Here is a 27,044-nt window from a genome sequence, read left to right on the forward strand (position 1 = left end):
ATGAATGATTTCAGAATATTCTTTCAGTCTTACGTGATTGAGTTCATTTACTTCACAATTGGTTACAAAGGTTGAGCGTCATAAATTAAGCATTGATGTGACTTACGACTCGAGATGTGGCCTGCGGGCATTATTATTAAGCTCATTTCATTTCCTTTTTAATTTAAATGGCCTTTCCAGAATACAAGTGTGGCGCAATAAAGACAATAGTAGGCACCTTAATGGTTTTTGTCGGGTTGAGTAAAGTTGAAACAACAACAAAAAAAAGAATAAAAACACTGTTGAGGAGTTTGTCAAGTGGAATTCTGTTCTAAGGCATTAGATAGGCGCAATGACTGTTTTCAATGCTATTGTTGTGATTACTTGCTGCCGTTGGCTTCTCTAGCTATGACTAGATTAATGTAATTTGCTTTAATATCATTTGCCGTCTGTGATCTTTGGATCCCATTAGACACAAGAGGCATTAGCACTCTCATATGAGCAAAAGCTTTTTCGCTGCAAATGTTCGTGTGCGCGTGCATAAAGTTTCATTTTAGCCAAGTTAAAAACAAAGCTGCAAACAGCTTTAAACAAGCGCGCTCAGCGAATCGAATACGCCATCTGGCGTTAGTTTGTAGAAGCTAAGTCAAAGCTTGGCTACTGTGCAAGCGCTTGCAAGCTGACTGCTACGACACTTACACTTAAGCTGAGTTACGCAGCTGTCAACTTTGCATTTATTGAAGTCGACCTATGCAAAAGGCATTGAATAAGATAAATTGGTTATTTATTCAACCAATTTATGCGAAACGAAATTGAAGAAAAATTACTTGTATATAAATAACCCTAAAGCAGTTCTTATACAGTACAAAATACCTAAACTATTTCAATTTTAATTGAGCCGCAATTAGAGATGCAACCTTGAAAAGTGCAATAACAGTTGCATTCTTTGTGCATGTGAGGGGCGTGTTTTGCATGCGAAAAAACATCGTTCGAATAACAACAAACTGAGCTGTAATAATAACATATAACTGCACTAATTACGCGCACGACAGCGACACAATGCGAGTGAAAACTTATCGGACAAATCCCAAAAATAAATCAAAACTTATTTCCCAACTGGTTAATGCGGAAGCGAAGCGAAGCAAGAGACAATCGTGTTGAATGAGTGCCGCCTAAAAGACCGTTAGCGTTAACATGGCCAAAAGCCAAAGGCAAGTCACTCAGTCAGTAAGTAAGTCAGAGATCGATCACATTATGTCATCGGGTAAACAAAACTAAAGCACAATTCGCATAAATTAATGCCAAATGCGTTATGGCCACGTCTCTATTTGCATAAATCGACGAGAGATTCGCATAGTTGAATCGCTCGTTCAATAGCCATTTGCTGGCCAAGCTCCAACATTTTTTTGATTTTCGATGTTCAATTGTATTCAATCATGGCCAAGTGTTTTTCACACATCAAGCTATCTAACAACCTGGCCGGATGTTTTATAATAATGATGATGATAACGATGATAATCATGATGGCGATTTAGTGTATTTGAATAGTCATTATTTGTTGTTATTTATTGCGATTAGCGCCCCGCCAGTTGCTAGTGAAATTATTGAAATTTGCAATTAGTTAGATTAAAACGTGCAACAGGCGTTGCCAAGCCCAAAAAAAAACTAAAAGTAAAATCGCAACTTAAAGATGTTTGCTTTTTTTGGGTTCTATTTTAAGGCTCGTCAACACATAACACATGTCGCAACATGTCTCGATTAACACAAACACAAAAAAACTAAAGACAGTCAGACAGTTGTAAACATGTATTTATATAATTGCAAATTTCACCGTCACTTTATGTTGCCTAGCTTAAGTGCAATTAAAACCTGAAGTTTAATAAGCATGACGTGTACTATGCACAAATATTTGCAGACCAGCCCCATCACAAATGTCGGAAGATAATGAATATATATATATGGCTAAATGCATGCTCACAATTCCATTGAACTGCGCTGAGTGGGAGTTCAGACTTTGAAATAGAACAAATACAAATCGGTTGCTAATTGCCAAATCACTTTTTGAACTTTGTAAGCTTCTCTTCAAAGTGCAAATCGAGAGAATAAACAGCTCAGTGATATCATCGAACAGATGAGCTGATGATTCGTTTCTGGTTCATTTCATTATTACTTATTTTAGACGTCACAGTCTAAACTTCAAAAGGAAGTCGGTTATATATTTTATAGTAACTAATTTAAATTGAAATTGTTTTCCTTATAAAAAGAAATTCATAAATCACTTCTAGCAACTTATTTAAATTGAAATTAGTTTTATTAGAAATGGCAATCATATTATTTCACAAAGAAATCATTAAATCATTTTTAGTAACTTATTTGGAATTAAATTCTTATTACTAGAAATGTAAATCAAACTAATTTTAATTGAAATTGTTTAAATGAAATTGAAATTTAAAATCAAATCATAAATTAAATGAAATTAAATTGTTTTATTAATGAAAGAAACCATAAAATTGTTTCAAGTTTAAAATGTATTTTAAAAAATAAATAATGAAATTGTTATTATTATAAATTTATATTAAAATCAAAAGTAAATCGAAAATAAATGTTCTAATTATTTCTAGGCACTAAAATTATTTACGTTTTAATTATAATTTTGCAAAATTCTTTAAAATTTAAAAATCCTATGTAAGTCATAAATAAATCATGAAATTATTTCTAATTACTTTTTTTTAATTGAAATTATTATTATTAAATAATCATGAAATGATTTCTAATAAATTTAAATTGAATTTATTATTATTAAAAATTCCCTTTTAAAAAAACCAAACGTAAATCATAAAATTATGTTTAGTTATTAACATAAATTAATTTAAAATTGTTATAAATTTAAAAGGAAATCATTAAATTACTTCTAGTTACTAATTAAAATTGAAATTGTTATTTTTCGAAAAGATTTTTTAAAACAAAGCATAAATCTTTTTGCATTTCGCGACTATTTAGCATTTTTAAGCAGTTAGCAACACGAGCTTGCGATATTTACATTCAAGTATGTTACATTCGCAAACTGGAACAATTTATATTTATTTTTGACATATTTTACAGTAATTTATGAAGTAAATATTCGGGAATCACGGTTATAAATTGTGTAAATAACTGATTTGTCGATCAATTGAATTAATTTCAATGCAAATTCGCGAGCAATAAATCTTGTGAGTAAGCAAAAGAAATGGCAAATTTACAGGGTATGTGCTAGTCGATAAATCTAGAAAGTAATAAAAACATAATAACACACTGAACAGTAATAAAAATTACACTGACAAAAGAAATAAATTTTATGACTAAGCAAAAATGATTACAAAATTACAGGGTATGCTTGAGTTGATGCCTGAAAGGTTTTCTATTATGCCATGCAAATAATTATAAAGATAAAACTGCAATCTTGAGGAACTACACGAAATAATAACACACAAAAAAACCGCTCACAGATTTTTATCTCAGCAATTTATGGCCATAATTATGAGCGTGTTTCTTTTAAGAGAATGGTAGAGTAGAGTATAGAAAAATAGTTAAAAAAACAGAAATGTTAATGCTTTTAACATTATGTAAGAATTGGCAATTAACAAGCTGAATTGATTCCAACGGAAGCCATCGACAAGGCAAGAAACGAACTCACGGTTCTTTCGTTCAAAGTCAACAACTTTTTTGGCCGCTAAGCAAAGTTGTTATAAAGTTGATCAAGAAAAAACAAAGCATAACCCCAGACTAGGGCACTAAGCGCAAAAGACAAAGACAGTTAAAATTATAGTTTTAAATTTGCTTTTGCTTTGTTATCTTTTTCAGCAATTAAACTGGCTTAAACTGAGTTCCGTTTTTTTTAAGGTCCATTAAGTAAAACTTGTAGTTAATGACTCACATGGCACTTGAATCCGACCAGCTGAAATGTCGTTTAATCCTTTCGAGATCCATGGCAGGCTGTGCTTGTCCATTTGGCTGTCCATTTTGCTGCTGTTGTTGTTGTTGTTGCTGTTGTTGTTGACTCAACGTTGACTCTTTCTTGGGCGCCATTATGGAAAAAAGATGCTTCTGCTGATAATTTTCGTTGATCACACTCTTTTTTGTCTCTCTTTCTCTCTCTCTTCTTTTTTTTATGCACGGGATGTACTTTTAAGGAGCCGGCGCGGAGGAGTCGAATATATATTTATAGGTATATATATGAATGTGTTTTAGCGCTAGAAATAGTTGCACAACAGGTTTCCCCTCTCTGGTTTGGCTAGTAAACAATCGCGTTTTATTTTCAATCTTATGTTATCTGTGCACTGTGTTTCGTTGATCTTTTTTATTTGTATTTTTATTTGTGTGGAAGCGCGTGCAGAGATTCGCGCGCGGAATGAAACAAAAGACTTAAGCGACGAACTTCATATTCGGAATCGATGCTGTGTTGTATTTTGCCTTGCTTTCGTTATTGTTGTCGTTTAAGTTTAGCTTTAGCTTCTTCTGACAGCTTCAAAACAGCTGTCTTGGCCACGAGGCGCGTTCGCGACGATGCTCAACAGCGTGAAGGCAGCGCGAAGGCAATAAAGATATATATGTAAATAAAGTAGCGAATAATAAAAAAACGCAGGCAAATCACGTAATTTGGTTTATAACTTGTAGCGTGTATTACACGATTGTTGTTTTTTTTTTTGTTTCTTTTCTCAATTTATATATTATATTTTCTACTTTTTATTATTTCTTTTCTTTTCTCTTGCCTTTTTATCACACTGCGATTTTTTGCTGCCTAACGCGACGAGCTTGAAAACGAAACTGAAAGCATGCGAAGCGCGCAACAGACACAAGAGCTGCCAATGCAGCAAAGAGCGAGCGACAGAGAGCGTAAGACTGAGAGAGGAAGAGAGAATGAGAGAGAGAGAAGCTACAGCTGTTATAAAAGCTTGTATATAAGCATGAAGTTGCATGAAGATGCAAGAGCAACAACAACAACAACAACTCAAATGGCAACGAACTTGTTTTCGGCCAAAAGGGAACTTCAGCAGCAGCAGCAGCAGCAGCCGCCAAGCTAATTATGCGTTAGTCGAAAGAGCAAGTTCGTGCCTTAAGTCTTCTTCCCCTGAAGTTCGTGCCTTAAGTCTTACTCCACCCGAAGACTTAGACAACGAACTTGTGAACTGCATGTCGATTAATCAAATCTCCGAAATATTTATGAGAATGCATAGCATAATTAATGTCATCGAATGTCACATAAAATAAGCGATAACGGTTAGTGACGCCCACTGTGCCCAGAGTCAAACAATGGACAGTTTGGATGCCACTTCATTAAGCACCGTTAAATAGCTATTTCAAGCGGGTTCATTGTTGTTGTTGGTGTACAAATTACATGGACTTAGTGTCAAATTAGTAACAACAAATTAACTACAGTGAACCTTGATGAACTTTTTTACACACTTGAGCTGCTTATCAAGCGTTGCCCCAATGATGACTATTTTTTTGTAACTTTGTTTTTTTATTTTTTAGTTTGGTGAAATTGAACCGTAATGAAGATTTTGAGCGCGTTAATTCAGTTAACGAAACGAAATGAAATTTGAAATGTTTTGTGGTGTGCGGTGAAAACATATTTTTCATAGCAATATTTTTTTTTTATATTAATTCACACATTTCCGTCAACGTGCCGAGTCAGAAATCAGAAAACAGAAAACAGATATCAAATCAAATTAAATCGGGCGAAATTAGAAAATCGCATGCTGTGATTCAATGCGTTTGATATATTGATTACGACCACGTTCAAGTTGATGGCGTGTCAAATGTGACCCGAGTTATATAAGTCTACGAGTTGTTGTTGTTGTTGCATTCGTATTGCATTTATGCTAATTGTGTGCACACACCATCGAGAAGTCGACCAAGGGAGAGAGAGAAAGATGTTTTTGAGAGTGAAGCAGCGAGTGAAAGCGTTTGCATGCCAAAGTCTTACGCAAATTGCAGTCGAAAGAAAAATCGGTTTGTTTGAATATTTATTTCATTTGCAATGGCTTTTAATTGGTATGCAAATGGGCTGAAAACAAAAGCGTCAGGCACAACAAAACATAACACACAACAGCATTAAATGCAAATCAATGACGCAGCCGTGAAAAGGTCGCACAACTAAATTTAAAAGTCTAGAAAAGTGAGCCAAACTTTTTTTTTTGTTTTTGGATTACCTCATCGAAGTGGGCGTCGTGAAATTGCAACTATTATGATTGAAAAAGGCAGCAAGACATCGGCAACAACAACAACAACAACAACTTCGACAGCAGCGTAAATGAAAATCAATGAAGCGGCTAACAAAATGTTGAACAGAGACAACACGAATGTTTGGCCAAAGCAAAGTCACAGCTAAAAGTGCCGCATAAAAAGAAAGTTCAATTTTTATTTCTTTCGGTTTTTGATATTCACTTTTTGTTGTTGCTTCGGTTCAAGATATGAGCTAACACAACAAAACGTTTTGCCGGCTGCTCGACAAAACACACACACACACAGTTAGTTGTTGTCTTTGTGTCATTGTCATGCAGCTGGCCAACAGACTCAGACTCTGAGACTCTGAATCGTACTCGCACTCAACACTCAGCACTCGAAACATTCAGACGACGGCGACGACCAAAAAACCACGTTCACGTTCACTAAGGAAACGGTAGCAAAAAGCCAAAAGCCAACAACAACAGCAACAAAAATTAAGGCGACTTCATGAACAACATTTAAATGCAGGCGACGACGCATTTGATAATTGCCTGAGCAAATCCAACTAAAAACTTGTTATTACTATGTTGCTTTTCGCGCGAAAACAAGCAAAAAAAAACAAAAAATTACACCCAAATAAAAAAAAATTGCAACATTTGCCAACGCGGCGCCAAAGAATTTGTGTCATGCGCTTGCACAATGACCACAACAACAGCAAAAGCAACTGCTCTGCAGTCGACTCGTTGCAATTGCTGCGCCTTCCACACACACAAACACAAACACACGGGGCGTATGAGCAACGTGTTGACGACGAGGGCAAAAATCAACGAGCGAAGAAGTAAAACGAGCAATTGGTAAAGTGTTGCATAACACTTACTAACTTATAACTTGCAAGCCGGCTGAATCAACTTGCCAAAGTCCCCGCCACTTGACGGAAGTCAAGAAAACTATATAAACACACACACACACACACACACACTTTGCAATTTTACATTCCTATATAAATGCATTCAGGTTGGGTGGGAAAATGCTTGTCAAGCGCTTGACAAGAGCATTAAATTTACCGAGCACAAATTTTACTGGCAAATTTGGCGAGACAACACCGCAGTCGCCTCACTATGTGGAGTAAGCCAATAAGTAAATTGGCCAAAAGCGCCAGCGATAAATAATAACAACGAAAGCGAGCAAACAATTTGTCAGCACAGCGACCAACGGCAACTGCACTTAAAATGGCAAATTTACAACACACAAAAGACTTGCGATTAATCCGGTTTCATTTCTGCTTAAAGCAGGATAACAATTTTTACATTTTTATAATCATACGTTGCGCAGCTTATTTGCAAATAATTTTGTGCAAATAACCAGCATTTATTAAGCAATTGAACCAGTTTACACGCTTTGAACAAATCAATTATCCTGATTGTTGGCTGGAGCAAATTATTATAATTCAAAAGTACGCGCGTTCCTATAGTCTTACTGCTCGCACATTAACGACTATCTCGCTCACACAGTGCAGAGTTGCTGTGCAAGCAGCGGCACCTACAGGGAAACACGCTGTATCATAAATGCAGCTAGCGCCATCTATCAATAATAAAGAATCGTTGAGCTGAGTCACACACCAAAATCGATAACTTTTGTTGTTCATTTGGTAGTAAATTAATTTAAGCTGTTGCCGTAAGTTTTAATAAATTGAAGTTGTGTTACAATCCAGAAAAATCAACTAATCTAAATTCATATTAAATAACAATCCTATCATTAAAAATGGAATTTATAATATTATCATTGTTCAAACTATCGATATATCGATTATGTCATCGTTGTTTGTCCATCTCTACTTACAAAACGCCGCATTTTTTACGTAAATCATTTCAATATTGTTAATTCAACAAGTTATTCGAAGCACTTTAAAAGCTGTAATAATAACTGCAAGCAAAAGCGACAGATATCCAAACAACAACGGAAAATGATCTACACAACGACGCTGCTGTCGCGAGGCTCCATCTTCGGGTCGCTGATCAGTAAAGTCAGGCAAGTTGTAGCCAAAAATGCAGACACCGAAAATATCACAACTCACAAAATCAACAACAATGTCACACCTTCGCCCATCTCCATATCCAACACAAGCAGACCCTTGGCCGCCCCCCTCCGCCACCGCCTCCGCCAGCATAAGCAACAGTGCAGTGCAACGCTCCAAGTCGCTGGAGGAGCAAATTGGATTGCCGCCACGGCCCAAGAAGCCACTCACACCATACTTTCGTTTCATGCGGGAAATGCGTCCCAAGCTGGCGGCCAAAGACCCTAACATCAGCACCGTACAGATTGTGCAGGAGTTGTCGCGTCGTTGGGTCGATGTCGATGCCAAGCTCAAGGAACGCCTGCAGGCCGAATACAAAAAAAGATCAGGAAAGCTACGTGGAACAACGCGCCAAATACGATGCCAAGATCACTGACGAACAACGTGCCGAACTCAAACAGATGAAGCAGGACATCAGTGATGCCAAAGAGCGCAAACAGTTGCGCAAGCGTGTCAAAGAGTTGGGACGTCCCAAGAAACCTGCTTCAGCTTTTCTGCGCTTTGTGGCCAGCGAACGCTTGAATACCCCGCAAACACCACAGCAAACGTATCGGGAGTGGCATCAAAAGGCCACGGCCAAATGGTCACGTCTATCCGACGATGAGAAAGCTGTCTACATGCAGGAATCCCGCAAGGAACTCGATCACTACAAGTACTTATAAATAGCCAACCAACTATAAATAGATTCTCACATGCTTTGCTCTTGTTACAGAAAAGCCATTTCAATTTGGGAGGAGAAAATGATTCGTTTGGGTCACATCGATGTGGTGCGTCATGGCAATCTTATTGATCCCCCAGAGCCCAAGGCACGCAAGTCTCATCAGCCGCCTAAAGAGAAGCTAATCTGAAATGCATCTTAACTCTCTTTCAACTTTTCACATACACAAATTATGTTTTCCGGTTGTTTTCATCATTTTTTTTGGAAATGCTTAATTTGTCAAGTTCCATGCATAGAATAAGTTTTTGCAGCTTTGCAACAAAATCTTGTAAAACCTGAAGCGTGTAAATAGCGACAGCCAAACGTATTAAATATAACGCATATTTAATTATTTTTGAATTGAGCACACACTGTTTGCATTTAGGTGCAGGGAAAAGTATTTTACAGATTGTCCTAAAACAATTCTATTTAAATAACTTAAAGAGAATTGGCGAGTAGATTAAAGATTCTCAAGTCTTTTTTAACTAAAAAACATTCATACTGAAGATACCTTTCAGAGTAAAAAGAAATCAAAAGAATGTTTTACAGATATTTAACATAAGTAAAGAAAAATTAAAAATGCGAAAGAAACATAAAATATCATACAGATATTTGAGACCATACAGATCATTAAGAAAATTGGTATAGAATCGCCATAAATTGAATTGAATTTAAGTTTTCAAGATTAATTAATGCTGTTTAAACTAATAAATGACATGTTAAAGATACTTGGACAAAGAAGAAAGAAAAATATCTTCCAGATACATAAAAATGCAATGCACAAGAAAAACGCTATAAAATCAATTGAACTTAACACGTGCTATAATAATTGCCATAAATTAAAGAAATCATAATAACTTAAAGACATTCGACCAACAAATGGAAGTTTTTTTTTGCTGTAAGCAATCGAATATAAATTCAAACTTATGCCATATAAAAAACTGATTAAAAAGACTTAAAATATATGAAAGAGACGTAGCCTTGCTTAAGCTAATCTAATCGCTATAACTAAAAGGTACTAGGCCAACACGTGGCATTGGCCAAGTACATAAAACGTTTGCTTCAAACATAAAGCAACACGTGTCTGAGTCTTACGGGGTTAAGATCACACTTGGTTCTTAGTTGATTTAACACGGTAATCGACACAGTTTTAATCTATCTGTGTAGATCACGGTAAACAAATATGCGATTCAATTTGTCACCTCAAATGCACAGAATATCAGTTTCCATTTATATAGTACAGTCTAACTTAAAATATTTCTATGTATATGTATCTATAAGATGTGAGATGCGAGTCAAGCACAACCGCTTGCTGATGAAGTTAATATCGAAGTGAACGAAGAGTCGAGCTGCCAGCATTGGGATAGGCTTGACAGCCATGTTTAATGACTGGAATGCTCTTGACTGGAATGTCCAATTCCAGTGGTCAGCTCTCGCTCTCTCTCTCTCTCTCTCTCCCTCTCGTACTCTTTTGCCGCATTGGCATTGATAACAGTTTAATTTTAAAGCACTGCTCAATGAGCATTCAATTTGTTACGCTCAGCATTATTTTTGTTACTGTTACTGTTACGCTCTCTGCAGCTGAAGCTGTTGCTCTCCCTCTCTCTGCCTCTTCAAGGCATTCCAGTGAGAGTTGTGTCAACAGGTAGTTGAAAATATGTGGCTCATAGTCAGATTTTTCTTTGCTACCTGTGTGGGAAACTGGCTAAGAACTGTGCGTGAGCGACTTCCAACTAATTGAAATGGCCAAAAACATAGACACAAGTAGTTTCTACAATTGTGCATGGCCAGAGCTGAGAGTTTGAGTTTGGCCGCCACATTCTTTTTCGCCGTTTCGCTGTTGGGCTAGAATTAAATGTACCTCCGAAATATTTGGCCAAAATAACACGTTCTCGCTGCCGGCAGCGCAAAATTGCGAAAGCCATATTGGCAAAACCTTGAGCTACTCGCAAAATACGCGCCACACAAATATAAACAGTCGAAATATCTAGCTATCTAACTACGACTAGAAGCGGCTGCTACTGCGACGGCGACTGCGGCTTGTGCTTGCTTTTAGCCAGGCCAATAAAAATGTGTATAAACGATTCGGCATGAAATGACAACAAAATGGAAACAACGCAAACAACGTCGAGAGTCAACAGTCGGGGCAGCATTGGGGCACGATTAAGATCCCAGCAGCGATTTGCCTTGGTTGCATGTACAGACAGAGATACAAAAGTATCTCTCAGATACTTACGTACAAATGTCTTGTCTAAAGCCTCTCTTAATGTTCTCTGCGGAGGGAGAAGAGGAAGAACAGCAGCCAAGTGGAACCGTTTTTTGTATTTCTCGTATTGCAGCGTTTTGGTAGCTGCTTATTAGCCAGTTGTTTTTGTTGTTGTTGTTTTTTATTGTCGTCATCGTCGACGTTTTCGCTGCAGCTTATTATATTCATTATTAGCCCATAACATTGCCTAGTTCCCCTCCTCCCTCTGCCAACATTTGGCCTAAACTGGAGGCCAAACCTGTTGAAGTTTTGCGCAACCAAAGTTCTTCGAGAAATTCAACAATAAAATAAATTTTTGGTATTAAAATGTTTTTTCCGTTTTTCTTTTTTTTATTTATTCAACAATTTGGTTCGATGCAAAAATATCAACTATCGAATTGAGAGAAATATACAAATATAATATATAATATATTTAGTTTCAATTATTAACTAACCGGCATTTTAAACCTAAGACTTAAGAGCGCTACAAAAATTATTTACATACAAAAATATATTTTTGATTTTGTTTTTTTGATAGTTTTCGACAACATGAAAAAGAAAATAATTTAATACTCGTGGATGAAATTTCTCAACTTGCGCAATGTGATGTGGATTTTCGTAATGTTCATGAAAATAAAATGAAAAATAAAAAAAATATACATAATTCAAATAAAAACAAGAATGATCAAAGGGCCGCCTAAAGTAAGCCCAAAAAAACCAACACTTAAAAATTGTTTTTATTTCATTTCGTGTTTTATGGTCTCGTATTTTTGGCGGTTACTTCATTTTGGCCAAGTCAAGTACGTTGTTGTGTATGTTTGTATGCTTAATGTGGATGCAATTCGCTAACAAAAAAGAATCACGCAAAATAAAAGCGAATTAGCCTCGCTTCGAGCCATTCGCCTGACCATAACTGTGGCTATCCTCCGATGGAGGACGTACCCAACCCCCGTAACGTCGCTCCATTTCCCTGGCCACCGCCAGACAGAGATGATCCTGTCCAGGATTGGCAACCACCTGAATACCCATGGGCAGATTGCGACGATCGAGACCGATCATGCAATTGGTGACGGGCAAACCGAGCGTATTGAAGATGGCCATGTACATGGGCTCCAATAGCTTGTGATAGATCTGATAATGCTGATGGGCGGTGTTCGGAAATGTGGGATACAAGAAGACACCATCATTGCCCAGCAGCTCTTTGAATTCAGTCTTGAGCGCCTCAATGATGCTGGCCAAATGCTTGTGCCGCGAATTCGGAATGATTTTCATAAAGTTCTGCAAGTGGCCGAAGATCACCGATGGCAATATGCTGTCGGAGCAACCGAAGAAATACTTCACGGTCTCCTTGCACACGGTCTTGGGTTGTTCACCCTCCTCGGACTTGTGATAGATGGTCTCGATGTTCTTCATGGTCAACATGGCTGACATCGAGATGTCCAATGACCATTTCATTTTGCGGATATTCACACGTTTCGCATTGAAATCACTCGCCACTCGATTGATGGCCGCATGCAAATCCCGACTGAGAGGACGCATCATGCCCGACGGTCCATCGTTGTCCATGAAAAAGAAGCGTATGCCATGTGCACTGATCTCCTTGTCGAGTGTTAGCTTCGGTCCCGTCGGATCACTCATGCACTTGAGCAACAAAGGCAAATCCTTGGCATAGCGTGTCATCGGTGCAATGGTGAAAAAGTCACCCCACTTGGCAAAGTCGCTGGTCGGATGGTGACCACGAAACGAGACCGCATACGGTGTGGGTTTGTGTCCCCAAATCCCGCTGAACATTGCCGGCAAACGCGACGACCCTCCAATGTCAGAGGTGAGACCCAACAGCGAGGCGCCGCTGGCCAGGAGCGCAGCTTCGCCACCCGAAGATCCGCCCGGAGTGCGCTTCAAGTCGTAGGGATTCTTGGTCTGACCCGTCACATTGTTGTACGTCTCCCACAACAGACACAACTCCGGTGTGTTGGACACCAGCAGAATGATGCCGCCACAGCGTTTGATCTGCTCCACCACGGGAGCATCGGACTTGGCTATCTGCGGAGTCTTGAACACGCGACCCGCTTGATTAGTTAATCCCTTCACTGCAATGCTTTCCTTTACGGTGACAGGAATCCCAAGCAAAGGGGTTAGCTCCTCCATGGATTCGACGCTGTTGATGCCCATGGCAATCACTCGATCTATCTCGCGTGCCTCTTCCAACGCCTCCTCGAAGCGATCCTGCACAATGGCATTGATCAGCGGATTTACCTGTTAAATTTACCTCGAATTAAAATCCGAAATTGTAAAGAGAATTGATTAATCGATGATTTACCTGTCGACATCGCTCGATATAGGCCTCGACCACTTCTTCGCTTTTAATCTGCAAACAAAAAAAACAAAAAACATTTCGTTTGATCATTTCCGCATTAGCTTCAAGCTTTCAAGATTTCTATCTCCCTCTCCATTGTTCCACTCTTGTCGTTTAATTGGTTGTGAGAACCAAACGACAATACAAAAGCAATTTACGTTAAATTAAAATCAATAAAAATTCACATTCGTGCACCATTGGCAATTGGCTACATGGCGTATGAGTAATCTTTGCATTCTACAATTGCTACTTGCGAACCTATTTAAAACTAAATGTCTCTAAAAATGAATGAATGTACATAAAAAAAGTAATTAAATAGAGTTTAAAGTTAGAAACTATTCGTCAAGGATTAAAAGTGTTTAGCTGATGCAAAAAATTTACTTGTTTGCACTTTAATTAAATGCAAGTTGTATAATCAAATACGAATGTATCATAATTAGCTTAAGGCCAGCGACAGTTATAGCTAGCTTAATAGTTGGCGCTAATTTGTAATTGCAGCTTAGTGGCAATTTGTATAAACAGGCGAATGGTTGTAGCAATAAAATAAATTGTTGCAAATGTTTACAAAGTGAAAAGAATTGCAAATAAAACTTGTGTAAAGTGACAAAATAGTTTGTGCAGGAAAATGCAGCGGAAAGGTCAGCAGGGTTTTCCAGTGAACTTAAAGTCAGAGCCTCGCTTAATAAAAAAATTTTTGCATGAAAAAACAAATAGTTATAGTAATAATATAAAATGTTTCAAATGTTTGCAAAATGATATGATGAAGAAGAAGTATATAAATTTGTTTGTGTAGGAAAATGCAGCGGAAAGGTCAGCAGGGTTTTCCAGTGCTCAAAAATTTAGAACCTAATCTAAAGCAAAGCAATGCTTGAATGAGCAAGAGAATAGTTAATAGCAAAAATTTAAGTTGTTGCTATAAACTGACAAGAATTTCAAATAAAATGAATGTAAACTAACAAATTCCTGTCAGTAGGAAACTGCAGCGGAAAGGTCAGCAGGGTTTTCCATTGGTATATTTTTTTTTGGTATAATTATTTATATATTATGTTGAACATGAAAACCTAATCTATTAAAAAATGTGTTAATTAGTTTTCAGCTTATCAATTCCATTAAACATTTAGAATATTGCCTGGCAACTTAGTAAAAATATGTGAACTTAAACTGATTTGAATTGAGCTGAACATATTTAAGTTGCATACTAAAATTCCAATGCCTGTAAATTGAAGTTACATTGAGTTACATTTGCTGCTTCAACTCTTGCTGCACACACACACACACACACACATACTGATAGTTGTAATAACACGTTCATACACATGCATATATAATTAAATTTAAGGCTACTTGACTTTTTCAATGACTTCCAGTGTAATAATAAATCAGAAGCGGCAGCCAACACAAACTCGAATCCAAGTTGTGACTGCAGCGGCGGTCAGAGGGGAAGGCAGATGAAATTTGTAGTGCCTAAAGCAGATACTGATAAACCAAAAAAAAAAAGACACAAAAATTAAAGACTCAAGCACATGCTGCATAAACCGAAAACATAAAGGTGTGTGTGTGTGTACAACATGCACATTGCTGCAAGACAATGTTGAACAATGGTTAAATCAGTGACCCAAAAGCAAACCCAATTCATTGAATGAGTGTGCCATAAAATGAAATACATATGTTTACAGCGATACCCTGGAAAAAAGCTAAAATGATGGAACAGATATTTATGCAGCCGCATCGCATGCAAAGAAATTGTATTCAAGTTGCTATGCAAATAGTAATAAGTAGTAAAAGTTATTAGTGCATAACTTATGGATACCCTAGAAAAAGTTTGCAATTGTATGTGCAGTCTTTGAAGCGACAAATTCCGAAACAAATTTTAGTTAAAGTCTAGCATAACTTTCACAAAAGTTTAAGTACTTTTCAGGCTCATTAAATTTCACAGCCGAAGCATGTATTGGTAAAATTTTGCATAAGTATTGAAGAGCTTTCGGTGTGCAATGCACTTTGCATAAGCTCAGCTTAAAGCACATTAAGTGTGTGTTGTGTAAGCTACATTGATAAAAGAACATGTGAACTATTAGCTAATTAAATTAAATCTGTCAAAGATTGATTAATACGATAGATTAGCTCGAAACATAATGCGAAAAAACGTGCAAACAGCTTTGATTATATAGTCAAAACAGAATCTCAAATGCATCTATTACTTTTGTCCCCTATTCATTAGGTTGATACGAATCCCAGACTAAACTGTAATTATTAATTAATTGCTGAAACAATGACCCCATCGCATGAGTTCGAGATGATGAGGCACGCATGCCACAAAAAAATTAAAAAAGAGGAGGAGCTCAACTAGTTTGATATTAACAAATCTATTTGCGCAAACAAAGTGAGGCAATCACTGACAATGAGACTACAGAAAAAGCGAGCAAGAAAACAAAAACTAAACACAAAATAATAATTAAAATAAAATATGTTTTAAAGACGCAATGAACGTGCTGTTAAAAATAAACAAAACCCGCCACACAGACTATTAAACAATTGCGATTAAAACACACAAAATAACATACACTACAACATAAAGTCTCATCGGGGGTGTGTGTGAGTGTGTCTTTCGATAAGGTCTGTCAAGTAACGACGACCTTATATGTGGTGTTGTGGTGTGTAGACATAGATAGATATATGTATAGTAGACAATTATGAGCATAACCAGGCGATTGCAATTAAGCACAAGCATTCGTACACTCAAGTATTTCACTCTTCGAGAGTTGAGTCAGGGGATTCATGTCACATGTGTCTCACAGCTGAAGTAGTCGAGATCAGCCATTGATATGGTAGTCAACTAGACAACTCGGCAACTCTCTGGAGATTGGCTAACCATTTTGCGAATTGTCAACTGCTCGGACTGGAATTTCTGCAACTTATGCGACAGGCTGATTTGGAAACCAAACAAAACTGAATACATAATAAAATGCTTTGTTTTACTTGAAAATTATGAGGTGACATACGCTCAAGCTTATTCACTTTGGACACTACTTCAAAAATAATAAATAAATATACAAATCATAATAATCAAATAATGCAAATTTGTGCATCGATAATGTGGAGTTTTTTATGCACTACAAATTGTAATAGAAGGTTGAATATTTTGTAACAATTATGTGAATATGAATTGTATATGTATTTGCATGGTTCTAAATATTGTAGCTATGTATGTATAAGCTTTGAATATGATTATAATTATGTACCACAGACTAAATAGTTGCTATCAAATTACAGCCTAAGCGGTAGTACCTAGAAGGCTGAATAATTCGCAACAATTTTGTGTTGAATTGAATGTGTAGTTGAATTGTTCCAAATATTTTAGCTACATATACGCTTTAAATAGGATTTTTTAGCACTGACTGAATAGTTGCTATCAAATTACAACAGTAGTACCTAGAAGGTCGAAAAATTTGCAACAAATATGCGTTGAATTCAATATGTATATGTATTGTTTTAAATATTTTACCTACGTATAAGCTTTAAATATTAATATATAATTATGTACCACTGTCTGAATAGTTGCTATCAAATTACAGCCTAAGCGGTAATACCTAGAAGGTTGAATAATCAGCAACAACTTTGCGAATTTGAATTGAATACGTTTTTCATTTTTTACTAACCATTTTATCTATATAAAATATTTGAATATTGCTATAGTTATTTACCAAAAATAAATGATAAAATGATAAAATTGCTACCAAATAATAGACTCTGCGGTAGTACCTAGAAGTTTTTGAGAGTTACCTCAACCATGTGTATAATGTGTATTTGAATTTCAATCAAATTTGCGACTCTAACAAAAACTTGTAATATGATTCTAATTATTCATCACTGATTACTAATTTGGTATCAAGATAATAACCTAAGCGGTATTACCTAGAAAGTACAAGAATTCCCAAAAAGTATAAGAAATACTTGGATTTAAAACTAATCAAAAAAAGTTTATAATTTGATTATAATTATAGTAACAACTCTCTCATTTAAAAGTAAACTCTTTGCAATTTTTTTTGTTTGTTTTATTGAAATAACAATTTCGAAGTAATGAACACATTAAATTACAAACGCTCAATTATTATAAACAGCAATAAACAAAAGTGTTATTATTACTTCACTCGATTCTGCTAAGCGTGTCTCATTAGCATTTTATTATGATTTTTAATTGAATAAAGTACAGGGTATAATGGTCTGCTGTTAATCATAAGTTGTTGCCTAATTGAAATAGTTTTTATACAACAAAACATTTTTTTTGGGGGGGGAACTCTTATGTTGAGTATGTAAAATCTTGTTGTGGCAAAGGTTAACACCTGAGCTTGCGACCCGTTAATGGGCGTTGACTTGGCCGGTCGGCTGTCGGAGACTGATTGCCTCAACTTTGCCACAATGTATCTAATAGATGTGGCAACCGCACTGAGTGGCCTTTGTTGTCTCTCGCTGTCTCACTTGGCGCGTGCATTAAGTGGACTGTCCCCTCCTTCTCTTTACCTAACTGTAAAGCTGACTATCTATCTCTATATCTATCTATCTATCTGGCTATCTGTCTGTCGTTGATTTTGCAAGATTTCGCCAGCACCAATTTTTTGAGGTGCGTTCGATTGAAGTTTATTTCAGTTTAAGTTGTTTTTTTACAATTTCATTTATTTTTTTTTTTTCGCAAGTTACCAATTTTGAGTGGCGTGGTAAGTTGGCCAGGCTTAAAAAGTTGGTAATAGTTTGTGTAGCTTACCTTTTTGGTGCGAATCAGCTTGGCCAGATCGACGGCAGGTATCTCGAGCAGATGGCTGCGAATGGGGGGCAGCTTGCGGCGCATCACCTTGATGTTGGTGTAGCGGCTGTAGGGCACCACAAACCAGCTGAAGACAATCATGGCCGAACGCAAGAAGCGACGCATGATGTACCCCAGGATCCTGGAACACAGTAGCACAGCAATTTTGGCGATTTTTACTTGGACGAGCAGAGAGCAAAATAATTAAATGATGCAAAGATCTTTTCGTATCCGTCAGATACAAAAGATACTAAAGTGGCTGAAGCGCGTTCAATCGCTGTTGTTGTTGTTGTTGTTGGTTGGTTGCTTGGCTGTGGCTGTGTGGCGAACAGGTTGGCCAACTAAGCGACAGGATTGTGCAATATTGTGCAGCTGTGGCCTGCTCGGCTCGGCACGGACTGCAATTGCGACGCCAGCAGAGCGACGTCGACTGCGGCAGCGACGCTTGCACAATTCACTTGAAGCACACGAACTCGTAATGCGACGGCGATGTCTTAATACTTTTTTTTTTCTTTAAATATTTTTCAATATTTTTCTTTTTTACTTTTAATTTTGGTCAGTTGGCTAATAGCGAAAAGCGTGGCAAAGACTTTCTTGCTAGTTATCGCAGCGAATTGGCTGTTGTAGGCGAATTTGAATTCGCTGCAAGCGCATGCGTAACGTTTCACTGGCTTTCATTTTTGTAACAACACACTAATAAAACATGCGGCTTATCACAGCATTTGTTGTTGTTATGATTGTTGTTGTTGCAACGCGACACAAAACGGAGACGAAAACGAAACGAGATGAGACAACGAACGAACCGCAGTCGAAGACGAACACTTTGTAAATAACTGAGCGCTCAAAGCTTCGCAGAGCATTTAAAGCGCCGCTCGCAGCTCACGGCGAAGCTCAAAAGCTCGAACCGGTTCAGCTTAAAGCTGCGCTCTCTTTTTAAGAGAGAGAATGTGAAGCAAAGAGCACACGCATTTGCTCTTAAAGTACAGTTGTAAATCCCCATAAAAGTTCTAAGGAAATGTTTCTTTCAGGTCATACAATTTTGTAGTTATAATTGAATTGCGTCAATTCGATTAATGACTTAACTGCAATTACTTTAACACGTGAACTACATATGCTTGTAATTAGCTGGTTGCTCCTTTGACTCGCTCTATTACATCAATTACAGCATTGTGAATTACATTAATCATTACAAAAGTTGGAAATATTGTTTATGATAGCTAATTACTATGACGTTAACCGATATCTCCGGGCGAATGAATGAATGCGATCATCTCGCATTTGTGAAATGCATCATCAGCGTGCATTTAAATATTGACTTTAACGTATCAATGGAAAAGAAAACAATACCTAGAAATAACTAAGAGACCCTTGAGTCAGTGATTTTCTTTAAGCTCTTTCAGATAATACTCTTCCTTTTATATTCAACACCATTGCTTAAAGAAGTTTTGGAAAATTTTCTTTAAAAATTCAAGAAATAAGAAGAGAATTGAATTTGGTCAATAGTTCTTAAAAAGTTCCTTAGTTTCTTCTTAGAAAGTTCAAGATATTACCAAAAGCATTAAATAATTATATGATATCATTAATAAAAACTTTAGCTATATTTCTTGAAGAAGTTTTTCCAATATTCCGAAAAACTTTAAGATAAAATGGAATTTGATTATTATTATTTAGTTTAGTACTATAAAATATGAGACAAATTAAAACATTTTTGTATTAATACTTAAAAAACTTTCAAACACTATAAAAAATACTGGAATAATACTGAAATACTAAAAAAAATTACAATGGTAAAATTTTTTCCAGATAAACAAATAATCTATATCATGATGAAAATAATTATTTACATAATTGTAAAAGTAAGATAAAATTGAATTTGATTATTATTATTTAGTTTAATACTCTAATATGTAAAATATCGAAAAAATTTAACAAGAACTTTTAACAAATGCTATAAAAAATACTAAAATAATACCGAAATACTAAAAATAATTTAATAAAATTTGTTTTCCAGATATTGTTTATCTGGAAAACAACATTTTTTAATTATTTTTATCTTTTTCCTGATGAAAATAATTATTTACATAATTGTTATCACTCTGGCATTAATTTTCAATTTCCCACAACTTCAAAGTACACTCGACACATTTGAGTACAGTGTGAAGTAAACAAAAACAAATCCAGAAATATGAATATGACGTTCCCCAACCAATATAAACTGTTTGACAGTATCTGCTGATAGCTGATAATCCGCGTATAAACAAAGCAAAAAGCTAATAGATTTTGATGGGCAAACGGATGATGGAAAGCATTGAAGCCTGACAGAAGCACATTTAAATTGCAATTTGGGCAGTTTTTTGTTTACACTATTTCACTTTTTCCATGGCCTTCAAAATGGTTGTTTGATTGCGTCAGCATTAGCGACTAATGAGGCGCAGTTAAAGTCCCTCCAATTTAGATAGATGTACTTAGGACTGTGCTGGAACTTAATGGTCAAATATTAAAGTGTCCAACACGACAGAGCGATTAATGTAGAAGAATACTACAACAACAAAATGTATGTAATAAAAGATCAACTTAATGGCTCAGAATTCAGGCCTTTTTTTTGTGGGGAAAAACACAAGAGCAGGTTTTATAATTTTTTGGGAACAAGTCTCAGAGACTCGGGGAAAACACCAAGGTGATGGCAAATAGAGTGAATAGTTGCACTCAAGGAACTTTCCGTTTCATTCGAACTGCATTTAAGAGAGCACTTTTAAGAGCTGCAATTCACCGAGTTTAGTTACTGCCTAAGATAACGATAAATAATACTATAATGCCAGCATATATACATGTATGCTGTTATCGCAGCAAAGAGACAAAACAAAACAAACTTGACGAAGAGCAGCTGAGAGCGGGTGTGTTTACACTCTCAAATGTTGTTCTGCGAAAGCTCACGTTGTGTTTTTTTTGGATCTGAGCAGTTTAGTGAGCTGGAAAACTTTCCATAGTGCGTACGCAGCGAACATAGATACAAAAGTATCTTGGCGACAATAACAAAAGTGACAGTGAATAGCAAAAGATACAAGTTAAAGCAAAGTCTAGTAATACATCCAAGCTACTAAAGATACTCAAATATCTATACTTTGCACTCTGAGATACAATATCTATACTTTGCCAATGTGGATACAGCGTTTGCGATGCTCGACGGCTGCGTCGATCACTCGTCAAAGCTTAAGAAGCTTTGCAGCAGCGAGCAGCAGCAATAATACAAATTTTGATAGCGGCAATCATGAGACAACAGCTGTGGATGATCGACATCCGTTGAAGGGCATTCGCGTATTGGATTTGACCCGCATCGTTGCCGGCCCTTATTGCACCATGGTGCTGGGCGATTTGGGTGCGGAGGTGATCAAAGTGGAGCGTCCGCATTTCGGAGACGAGGCACGCAAATGGGGACCGCCATTTCTCCAGCACAGTGGGGATGCTGCCTATTTTCTCGCTCAGAATCGCAACAAGCAAAGCGTTTGCATTGACGTGAAGCGTGGTCAGAAAATCATGCACGAACTGATCGAACGTTGTGATGTACTTGTGGAGAACTACGTGCCTGGCACCTTAGATCGCTATCAGCTGGGCTATGAGCAAGTGCGTCAGGTTAATCCTCAGCTCATCTATTGCACTATAAGTGGCTACGGTTCGGTGGGACCTTATGCCAAGCGACCCGGCTACGATGTGATCGCTTCGTCCATGGGCGGACTTTTGCACATCACGGGCCAGCGCGATGGACCGCCCAGCAAAGTGGGCGTGGCCGTCACGGATATAGCCACCGGATTGTATGCGCATGGCGCGATTTTGGCCGCTTTACTGCAACGTCAACGCACTCAGCGGGGTCAAAAGATCGATGTCGATCTGTTGTCCACTTGCGCATCGCTTCTGATCAATGTTGGGAGTAATTATTTGAATGCGGGCACCGAGGCAAAGCGTTGGGGCACAGCTCACTCCAGCATTGTGCCGTATCAGAGCTTCAAGACTGTGGACGGTTATTTAACTGTGGGAGCTGGCAGCGATGCTCAGTTTGTGGAGCTTTGTCAGCGACTCAAGATCGATGAGGTTCCGCAGAATGACAAATTCAAAACGAACAAGGATCGTGTGAAAAATCGTGAAGAACTTGTCGAGTTGCTATCGAAAATACTATCAAAAGATACTTCGAAAAACTGGATGAATCATTTTGAGGGCGCATCCTTTGTGGTGGGTCCTGTGAACAGCATTCGCGAAGTGTTCGACGATGAGCATATCAAAGCTATTGGCCTGGTCAAAACGTTGCCTCACGCCAAGGACGAAAGTGTCAAGGTTGTTGGTCCACCTGTTGTCTACAGTGAAGCTCGCAATGATGCACGCACTGCGCCTCCCATGTTGGGTGAGCACACGGATGAAGTGCTAAGCAAACTGTTGGGTTATGATGCTGACAAAATCGCCAGTCTACGCGAACAGCGCATTATTCAGTAATATATAGTATATATGGAAAATCGTTTGTATATATTATAATAAAGTAAACTTTTGAATCTTTTTTTTTAATTGGCTTTGTAAATGCGTTTGAAATTGCTTAGGAAATGGTAAAAAGTGATCTTGGCTCAGAACAATAAAAACAAATTGCCTTAATAAACTACACTTATTTTGCACTGTCTTAAAATTGTATATAAAAAAACAAATCAACATATTACTTTAAAAGTAAATTTATATTTGAATAGAAATATATATATTTGAAGTCCTTGAAGTGTTTCAAATTTATATTAAATCGTTTCTGGGGTCGCGAAGTAAAGGCATTGGTTTATACGGTAATGAACACAAGAAACTTGTTTGTTTCGTAGAAATGATTATAATTGGAAACCTGTTAGATCCAATACAAGTAATTTAATTGTAATCTATTCCAGCCATTATCATAAATACTAAGATCTTTGATCAAAGTAAATTCTTGATAAGCTGACCATGGATATCAGATTTTTGTATAGAATTTAATAACTGTCTTGTAATTTGACAAAAATTCTCAGAAAATAAAAAATGGTCACAATGGTTACGTTACGTAACAATCCGCTAAACGTTATGCAGCCAACAGTTTCATGCCATCTCGCTCTTACACCCACACCAACTTCAAAGTAAAATCAAAAGGATCGCCTTGCTTTATGGTTCACCACTCAACGTTGTTGTTATCACGATCTGCGCTGCGCGATGACAGCGCAATAAAAAACACGCCATCTAGCGTTCGAATACAAATCAAACTTACCGCCAGATGAGAATATCCCAACTAAGGCGCTCAAGGCCGAATATCGATTTTAGCAAATTCGTCACTGCCATACACGCACACATTCACATGCACATGCACCCACACGCAGCGCAGAGCATACGAAACGAAACATAAAAGGAAAGTAAGAGAGAGAGAATCGAAATGAGGCAAAACAATAACAAAGAATGTGAAAGGAGTCGGCAATTTAAAAGCCGACTTTGCAACTAGCGTTTTCAACTCACTTTTTTTAGTAGGATGTGCTTGCAATTCGATTGGTGTCGTTTTATTGGCACATAAATAATCTAACAAAAAATACGATTTACCGCTTAATCGGTGTTGATGGGTTGCAAGTGCTTCCCAAACTAACTCGCAACTCAGACGCTAACTAACTTTTTTCCGCCGGCTTCGATTTCGTTGTGTGCAAAGTTCACACACAATCCGCAGCTGAGACGCGACCACTGACGACACATTGAGAGAGAGAGAACGAGAAGCCCTCTGAGATGGCCTCCTGCTCTAGCACCTACGCTGAAATGGAGAGTGGACAATGTCAACCAACTTTAAGATTGCATTGTACTTTGTCCATGAAAATCACTATATTTACATTCGCATGTTGGATGATTAACACCGAAAAAGAGCGAGATAGTGGTCAAAAATAACACAATAACAATGAAGTGAGATGCAAGACAAGGTGTTTAATCGCAGCAGCAGCTCTTGACATTTAACCGAAAGTAACATTGTAGGTAAATAAAATTATGGGTTATTAGGAGAGTTAATGTACGACAACAATATACATGAATACTAATCATTTTACATACTGACGACAAAGCTTGCATAACTTGTTTTCATCTGCAAATATGTAAAAACCGCAAAAGAAACCACATTCAAACTAACTAAACAATCTATGTTGCATAAATATGATTAGGCTAACGTATTGCAAGGTGGTTGTTCATAATTTTCTTCTAATAAATGCATAATATAAATATATTTCAAAACTGGCGCCCATTGAGAACATAACAGTGCTGCCAACTCGCGCGTTGATGAGTTGTGGTGTTTTCTAGCATGTCATTCTGTTTATAGACAAGCATGTTATCGATAAGCACACATCGATGATGTTCTTATCGATAAGCTATTGTTTTGTTAAATAATAACACATTGTGATTCTGTCATTACTTGTACATAAAAATGCCGGTACCCAAAAAACAATCGTTTTTATCTCGAAATCTGGTCGCAGTGGTGATGATACCTAGTTTAATTGGCATACACTACGGCTGGAAAGTATTACAGGACAATCGCAAACTAGTCACAGTCGAGGAACAAATTGATTTGCCTCCAATCACGGTGAGTTGTTTTTGTTAATAACTATTTGTTGTTAAGGAAGTGCAGCTTATATAAAGTGGTAAATCGTCTTTGCAGTTGGCCAAATATGTGTGGAAAAGACTGACGACAAATGAAGCTGAAAAATGATTCTAAATCAAAATTTGTTTTTATAGTTGCTAGTTAAAAACTATTTATTGCATTAAATGTGTATGCAGTAAATTAAATCTACAATCTTTTTGTTTAAACATTATTATGATACAAACTAACACATAAACGCGGACGACACGAAGTAATTAATTAATTAATGTATGCATACATTACAAAATACACTTCACTTCACTAATGTGACAAATTCAATTATAAATTACAATTAAAATGTTTTTAAATATAGAATTATTGCGTTAATGACGAGTTGACGGTGAGATTATCCAGCTGAGCATTGAAGAGCACATCACTGATGAGCTTCTCGGCAATTATGCGTTGTGTGTGATTGATCGAACGCAATTTACTCGCCACATTCACACCGATCGCATCGTATTCATCCTCATGGCGGTGCGTTGTGGTCGGCGTTGCTGTTGTGTATGCTGTGGTCGACGCATTGCCGAAGAGTGGCTGGTAATGATCACGTCCTATTTGAATCGTGGGCACTGGCTGCGCATGTCCATTGGCCTGGTGATGAAGATGCTGCAGCTGCTGCTGATGGTGTTCCAGTGAGTTGACGGCCTAAAAACGGAAATGGATTTAAGTTAGATATATTCTTAAGATATATGTGCTGATTTGAAGACACTAAATCAAGCCTTAGCTACTTAAAATAATCACTTTCTACGATTGCCTTTGCCTAATTCAGGCACACACTTAAAAGCAAATCATTTACACACCGACCATTTGCTCATTATCTTTCTACTCACCTGTTGTATCTCGCGCTGCGAATTCGAGTCCAGTGATGTGATCTCCAGCACCTTGACAGCATGTCCTCCTGCTGCGGCGGCTGCCAGCGACGTTTGTGCTGCCGTCGCCTGTGCCACAAGACGTTGATGTGCCTCGCTGGCATCCTCGTGATGCGCTTGCTGATGTGCATGGGACTCGTCCTTGACCAATGTCACACAATCGGCGGGCGTCACTGAGATGGTGCTTAATGTCGCGCCCTGACTGCTGACAACAACATTGCTGGTGGGCGCTACTTCTGCTTCAACTTCATCGCTGGGGGCGGGCACAATTGTCTCGATGTGTTGCTGGGATTGGGGTGTGTGATGGGATTCCTCCTCAAAGTCCATCGAGTCTTCGTCATCAAAATTCAATTGCAATTCACGTTTTGGTTTGCCGGCCAATTCATTAGAATGGCGCTTTGGCTTGTGATCGGCTATAAACAACAGTTTGTCGTAGTACCAGAGACGCGTCTCGTAGTCACTTTTGCTGCTCGATTTGCGGAACTCGCGTCGAAATGCCGATCTCAATGAATTTATCTTTCGCACAACCATGGCGCGATCTGGATTTGGTTCGACTTCTTTTAGTTTTTCCACCAGTTTGTCGTATGCTTTGTTTCGCGACGCATGATTGCTGTAGTCATGATGCTTGGGCTGCCACAAGCACTCCTCCTCCTGGTATTGCTCTATGAACTCGGTGAGCCAGTGTCGCGAATAGGATCGCAAGTCGTTCAAATTCGACATATTCATCTTGGCTGCGTTTTTATTTTGGCTTCTCTTTTTTGTTGGATACTATGCTGTTTTTGTTGCTCCAAGTGCGTCTGCCGTGAAGTTGGCTGCAGCAGCATCGTGTTGCCACAGCGCGATGCCTGCGGCTTCTTCGACGGTGTGGCAACACTCAGCTACTGCAGCCCTGACGAGCTCATTTCTCAGGCTTGCTGCATTTATTACAATTTTTCGCTCGTTGTTATTTTTTTAATAATACTCTGATCACAGAGAAGAGAATTTTGGAATGAACATAAAAACTTGATATACGGCGATGTGAATTATTGAAAAACAATGCAATTGCAGCCGGTTTACAAAATTACGCGCACATTAGCACAGCTGACGATTATCGCGATGTCTGCATTTTGGTATATTTCTTTGGTATTAAAACGTATATTTTCGAATTTTAGCTTATGTCACACCAAA

The 27,044-nt window shown here is 37.6% G+C and overlaps 6 protein-coding genes across 8 annotated transcripts in view; 3 read left to right on the forward strand and 3 right to left on the reverse strand.

Annotated features, from left to right (window-relative positions):
• LOC132785100 (ABC transporter G family member 23) overlaps positions 1-6,502 on the reverse strand; it is a 31,381-nt gene extending 24,879 nt beyond the window's left edge. For 2 of the 3 annotated variants that reach the window (XM_060791090.1, XM_060791089.1), the window contains exon 1: positions 3,893-4,701. In XM_060791090.1, coding sequence (XP_060647073.1) covers positions 3,893-4,044 — 152 coding nt within the window. In that variant the 5' untranslated portion in view covers positions 4,045-4,701. Of the gene's footprint in view, positions 1-3,892; positions 4,702-6,496 lie in introns of those variants that run through there. The other variant, XM_060791092.1, reaches the window with a different exon arrangement.
• Positions 6,503-8,000: 1,498 nt separating this feature from the next.
• On the forward strand, positions 8,001-9,321 carry LOC132786440 (transcription factor A, mitochondrial). The gene is given in 4 exon segments (XM_060792972.1): positions 8,001-8,263; positions 8,316-8,576; positions 8,578-8,912; positions 8,973-9,321. Coding segments are annotated over 4 exon segments (846 nt in total). The 5' UTR covers positions 8,001-8,149; the 3' UTR covers positions 9,109-9,321.
• A 2,395-nt stretch (positions 9,322-11,716) lies between these two features.
• Positions 11,717-24,031, reverse strand: LOC132784488 (fatty-acid amide hydrolase 2). Its single transcript, XM_060790137.1, has 5 exons — positions 23,856-24,031; positions 23,614-23,677; positions 18,318-18,498; positions 13,523-13,570; positions 11,717-13,458 (listed from the first exon to the last, which is right to left on the reverse strand). Coding segments are annotated over exons 1-5 (1,671 nt in total). The 5' UTR covers positions 23,857-24,031; the 3' UTR covers positions 11,717-12,081.
• On the forward strand, positions 21,329-22,903 carry LOC132786889 (succinate--hydroxymethylglutarate CoA-transferase). The gene has a single exon (XM_060793599.1). The coding sequence runs from the start codon at positions 21,513-21,515 to the stop codon at positions 22,836-22,838; it is 1,326 nt and encodes a 441-aa protein (XP_060649582.1). The 5' UTR covers positions 21,329-21,512; the 3' UTR covers positions 22,839-22,903.
• Positions 24,032-24,720: 689 nt separating the features above from the next.
• Positions 24,721-25,154, forward strand: LOC132784491 (uncharacterized). The gene is made up of 2 exons (XM_060790141.1): positions 24,721-24,951; positions 25,027-25,154. The coding sequence occupies exons 1-2, from the start codon at positions 24,796-24,798 to the stop codon at positions 25,075-25,077; spliced, it is 207 nt and encodes a 68-aa protein (XP_060646124.1). The 5' UTR covers positions 24,721-24,795; the 3' UTR covers positions 25,078-25,154.
• Positions 25,155-25,323: 169 nt separating this feature from the next.
• On the reverse strand, positions 25,324-26,808 carry LOC132784490 (uncharacterized). Its single transcript, XM_060790140.1, has 2 exons — positions 25,839-26,808; positions 25,324-25,653 (listed from the first exon to the last, which is right to left on the reverse strand). Exons 1-2 carry the CDS (start codon positions 26,601-26,603, stop codon positions 25,324-25,326), a joined length of 1,095 nt encoding a protein of 364 aa, XP_060646123.1. The 5' UTR covers positions 26,604-26,808.
• Positions 26,809-27,044: the final 236 nt, after the last annotated feature.

Source organism: Drosophila nasuta, chromosome 2R (assembly GCF_023558535.2).
Source record: "Drosophila nasuta strain 15112-1781.00 chromosome 2R, ASM2355853v1, whole genome shotgun sequence".
In the NCBI taxonomy this organism is placed as follows: Eukaryota; Metazoa; Arthropoda; class Insecta; order Diptera; family Drosophilidae; genus Drosophila; species Drosophila nasuta.

What these genes read in the sequence shown, in the direction of transcription:
- LOC132786889 (XM_060793599.1), top strand. Translation starts at nt 21,513, where the DNA reads ATGTGGATACAGCGTTTGCGATGCTCGACGGCTGCGTCGATCACTCGT.
- LOC132784491 (XM_060790141.1), top strand. Translation starts at nt 24,796, where the DNA reads ATGCCGGTACCCAAAAAACAATCGTTTTTATCTCGAAATCTGGTCGCA. An exon ending in TTGATTTGCCTCCAATCACG is followed by an intron (nt 24,952 to 25,026) that starts GTGAGTTGTTTT and finishes TCGTCTTTGCAG; the next exon opens with TTGGCCAAATATGTGTGGAA.
- LOC132784490 (XM_060790140.1), bottom strand. Translation starts at nt 26,603, where the DNA reads ATGAATATGTCGAATTTGAACGACTTGCGATCCTATTCGCGACACTGG. An exon ending in CGCAGCGCGAGATACAACAG is followed by an intron (nt 25,654 to 25,838) that starts GTGAGTAGAAAG and finishes TTCCGTTTTTAG; the next exon opens with GCCGTCAACTCACTGGAACA.
- LOC132784488 (XM_060790137.1), bottom strand. An exon ending in AGCTGATTCGCACCAAAAAG is followed by an intron (nt 13,571 to 18,317) that starts GTAAGCTACACA and finishes TTTTGTTTGCAG; the next exon opens with ATTAAAAGCGAAGAAGTGGT. An exon ending in ATATCGAGCGATGTCGACAG is followed by an intron (nt 13,459 to 13,522) that starts GTAAATCATCGA and finishes TAAATTTAACAG; the next exon opens with GTAAATCCGCTGATCAATGC.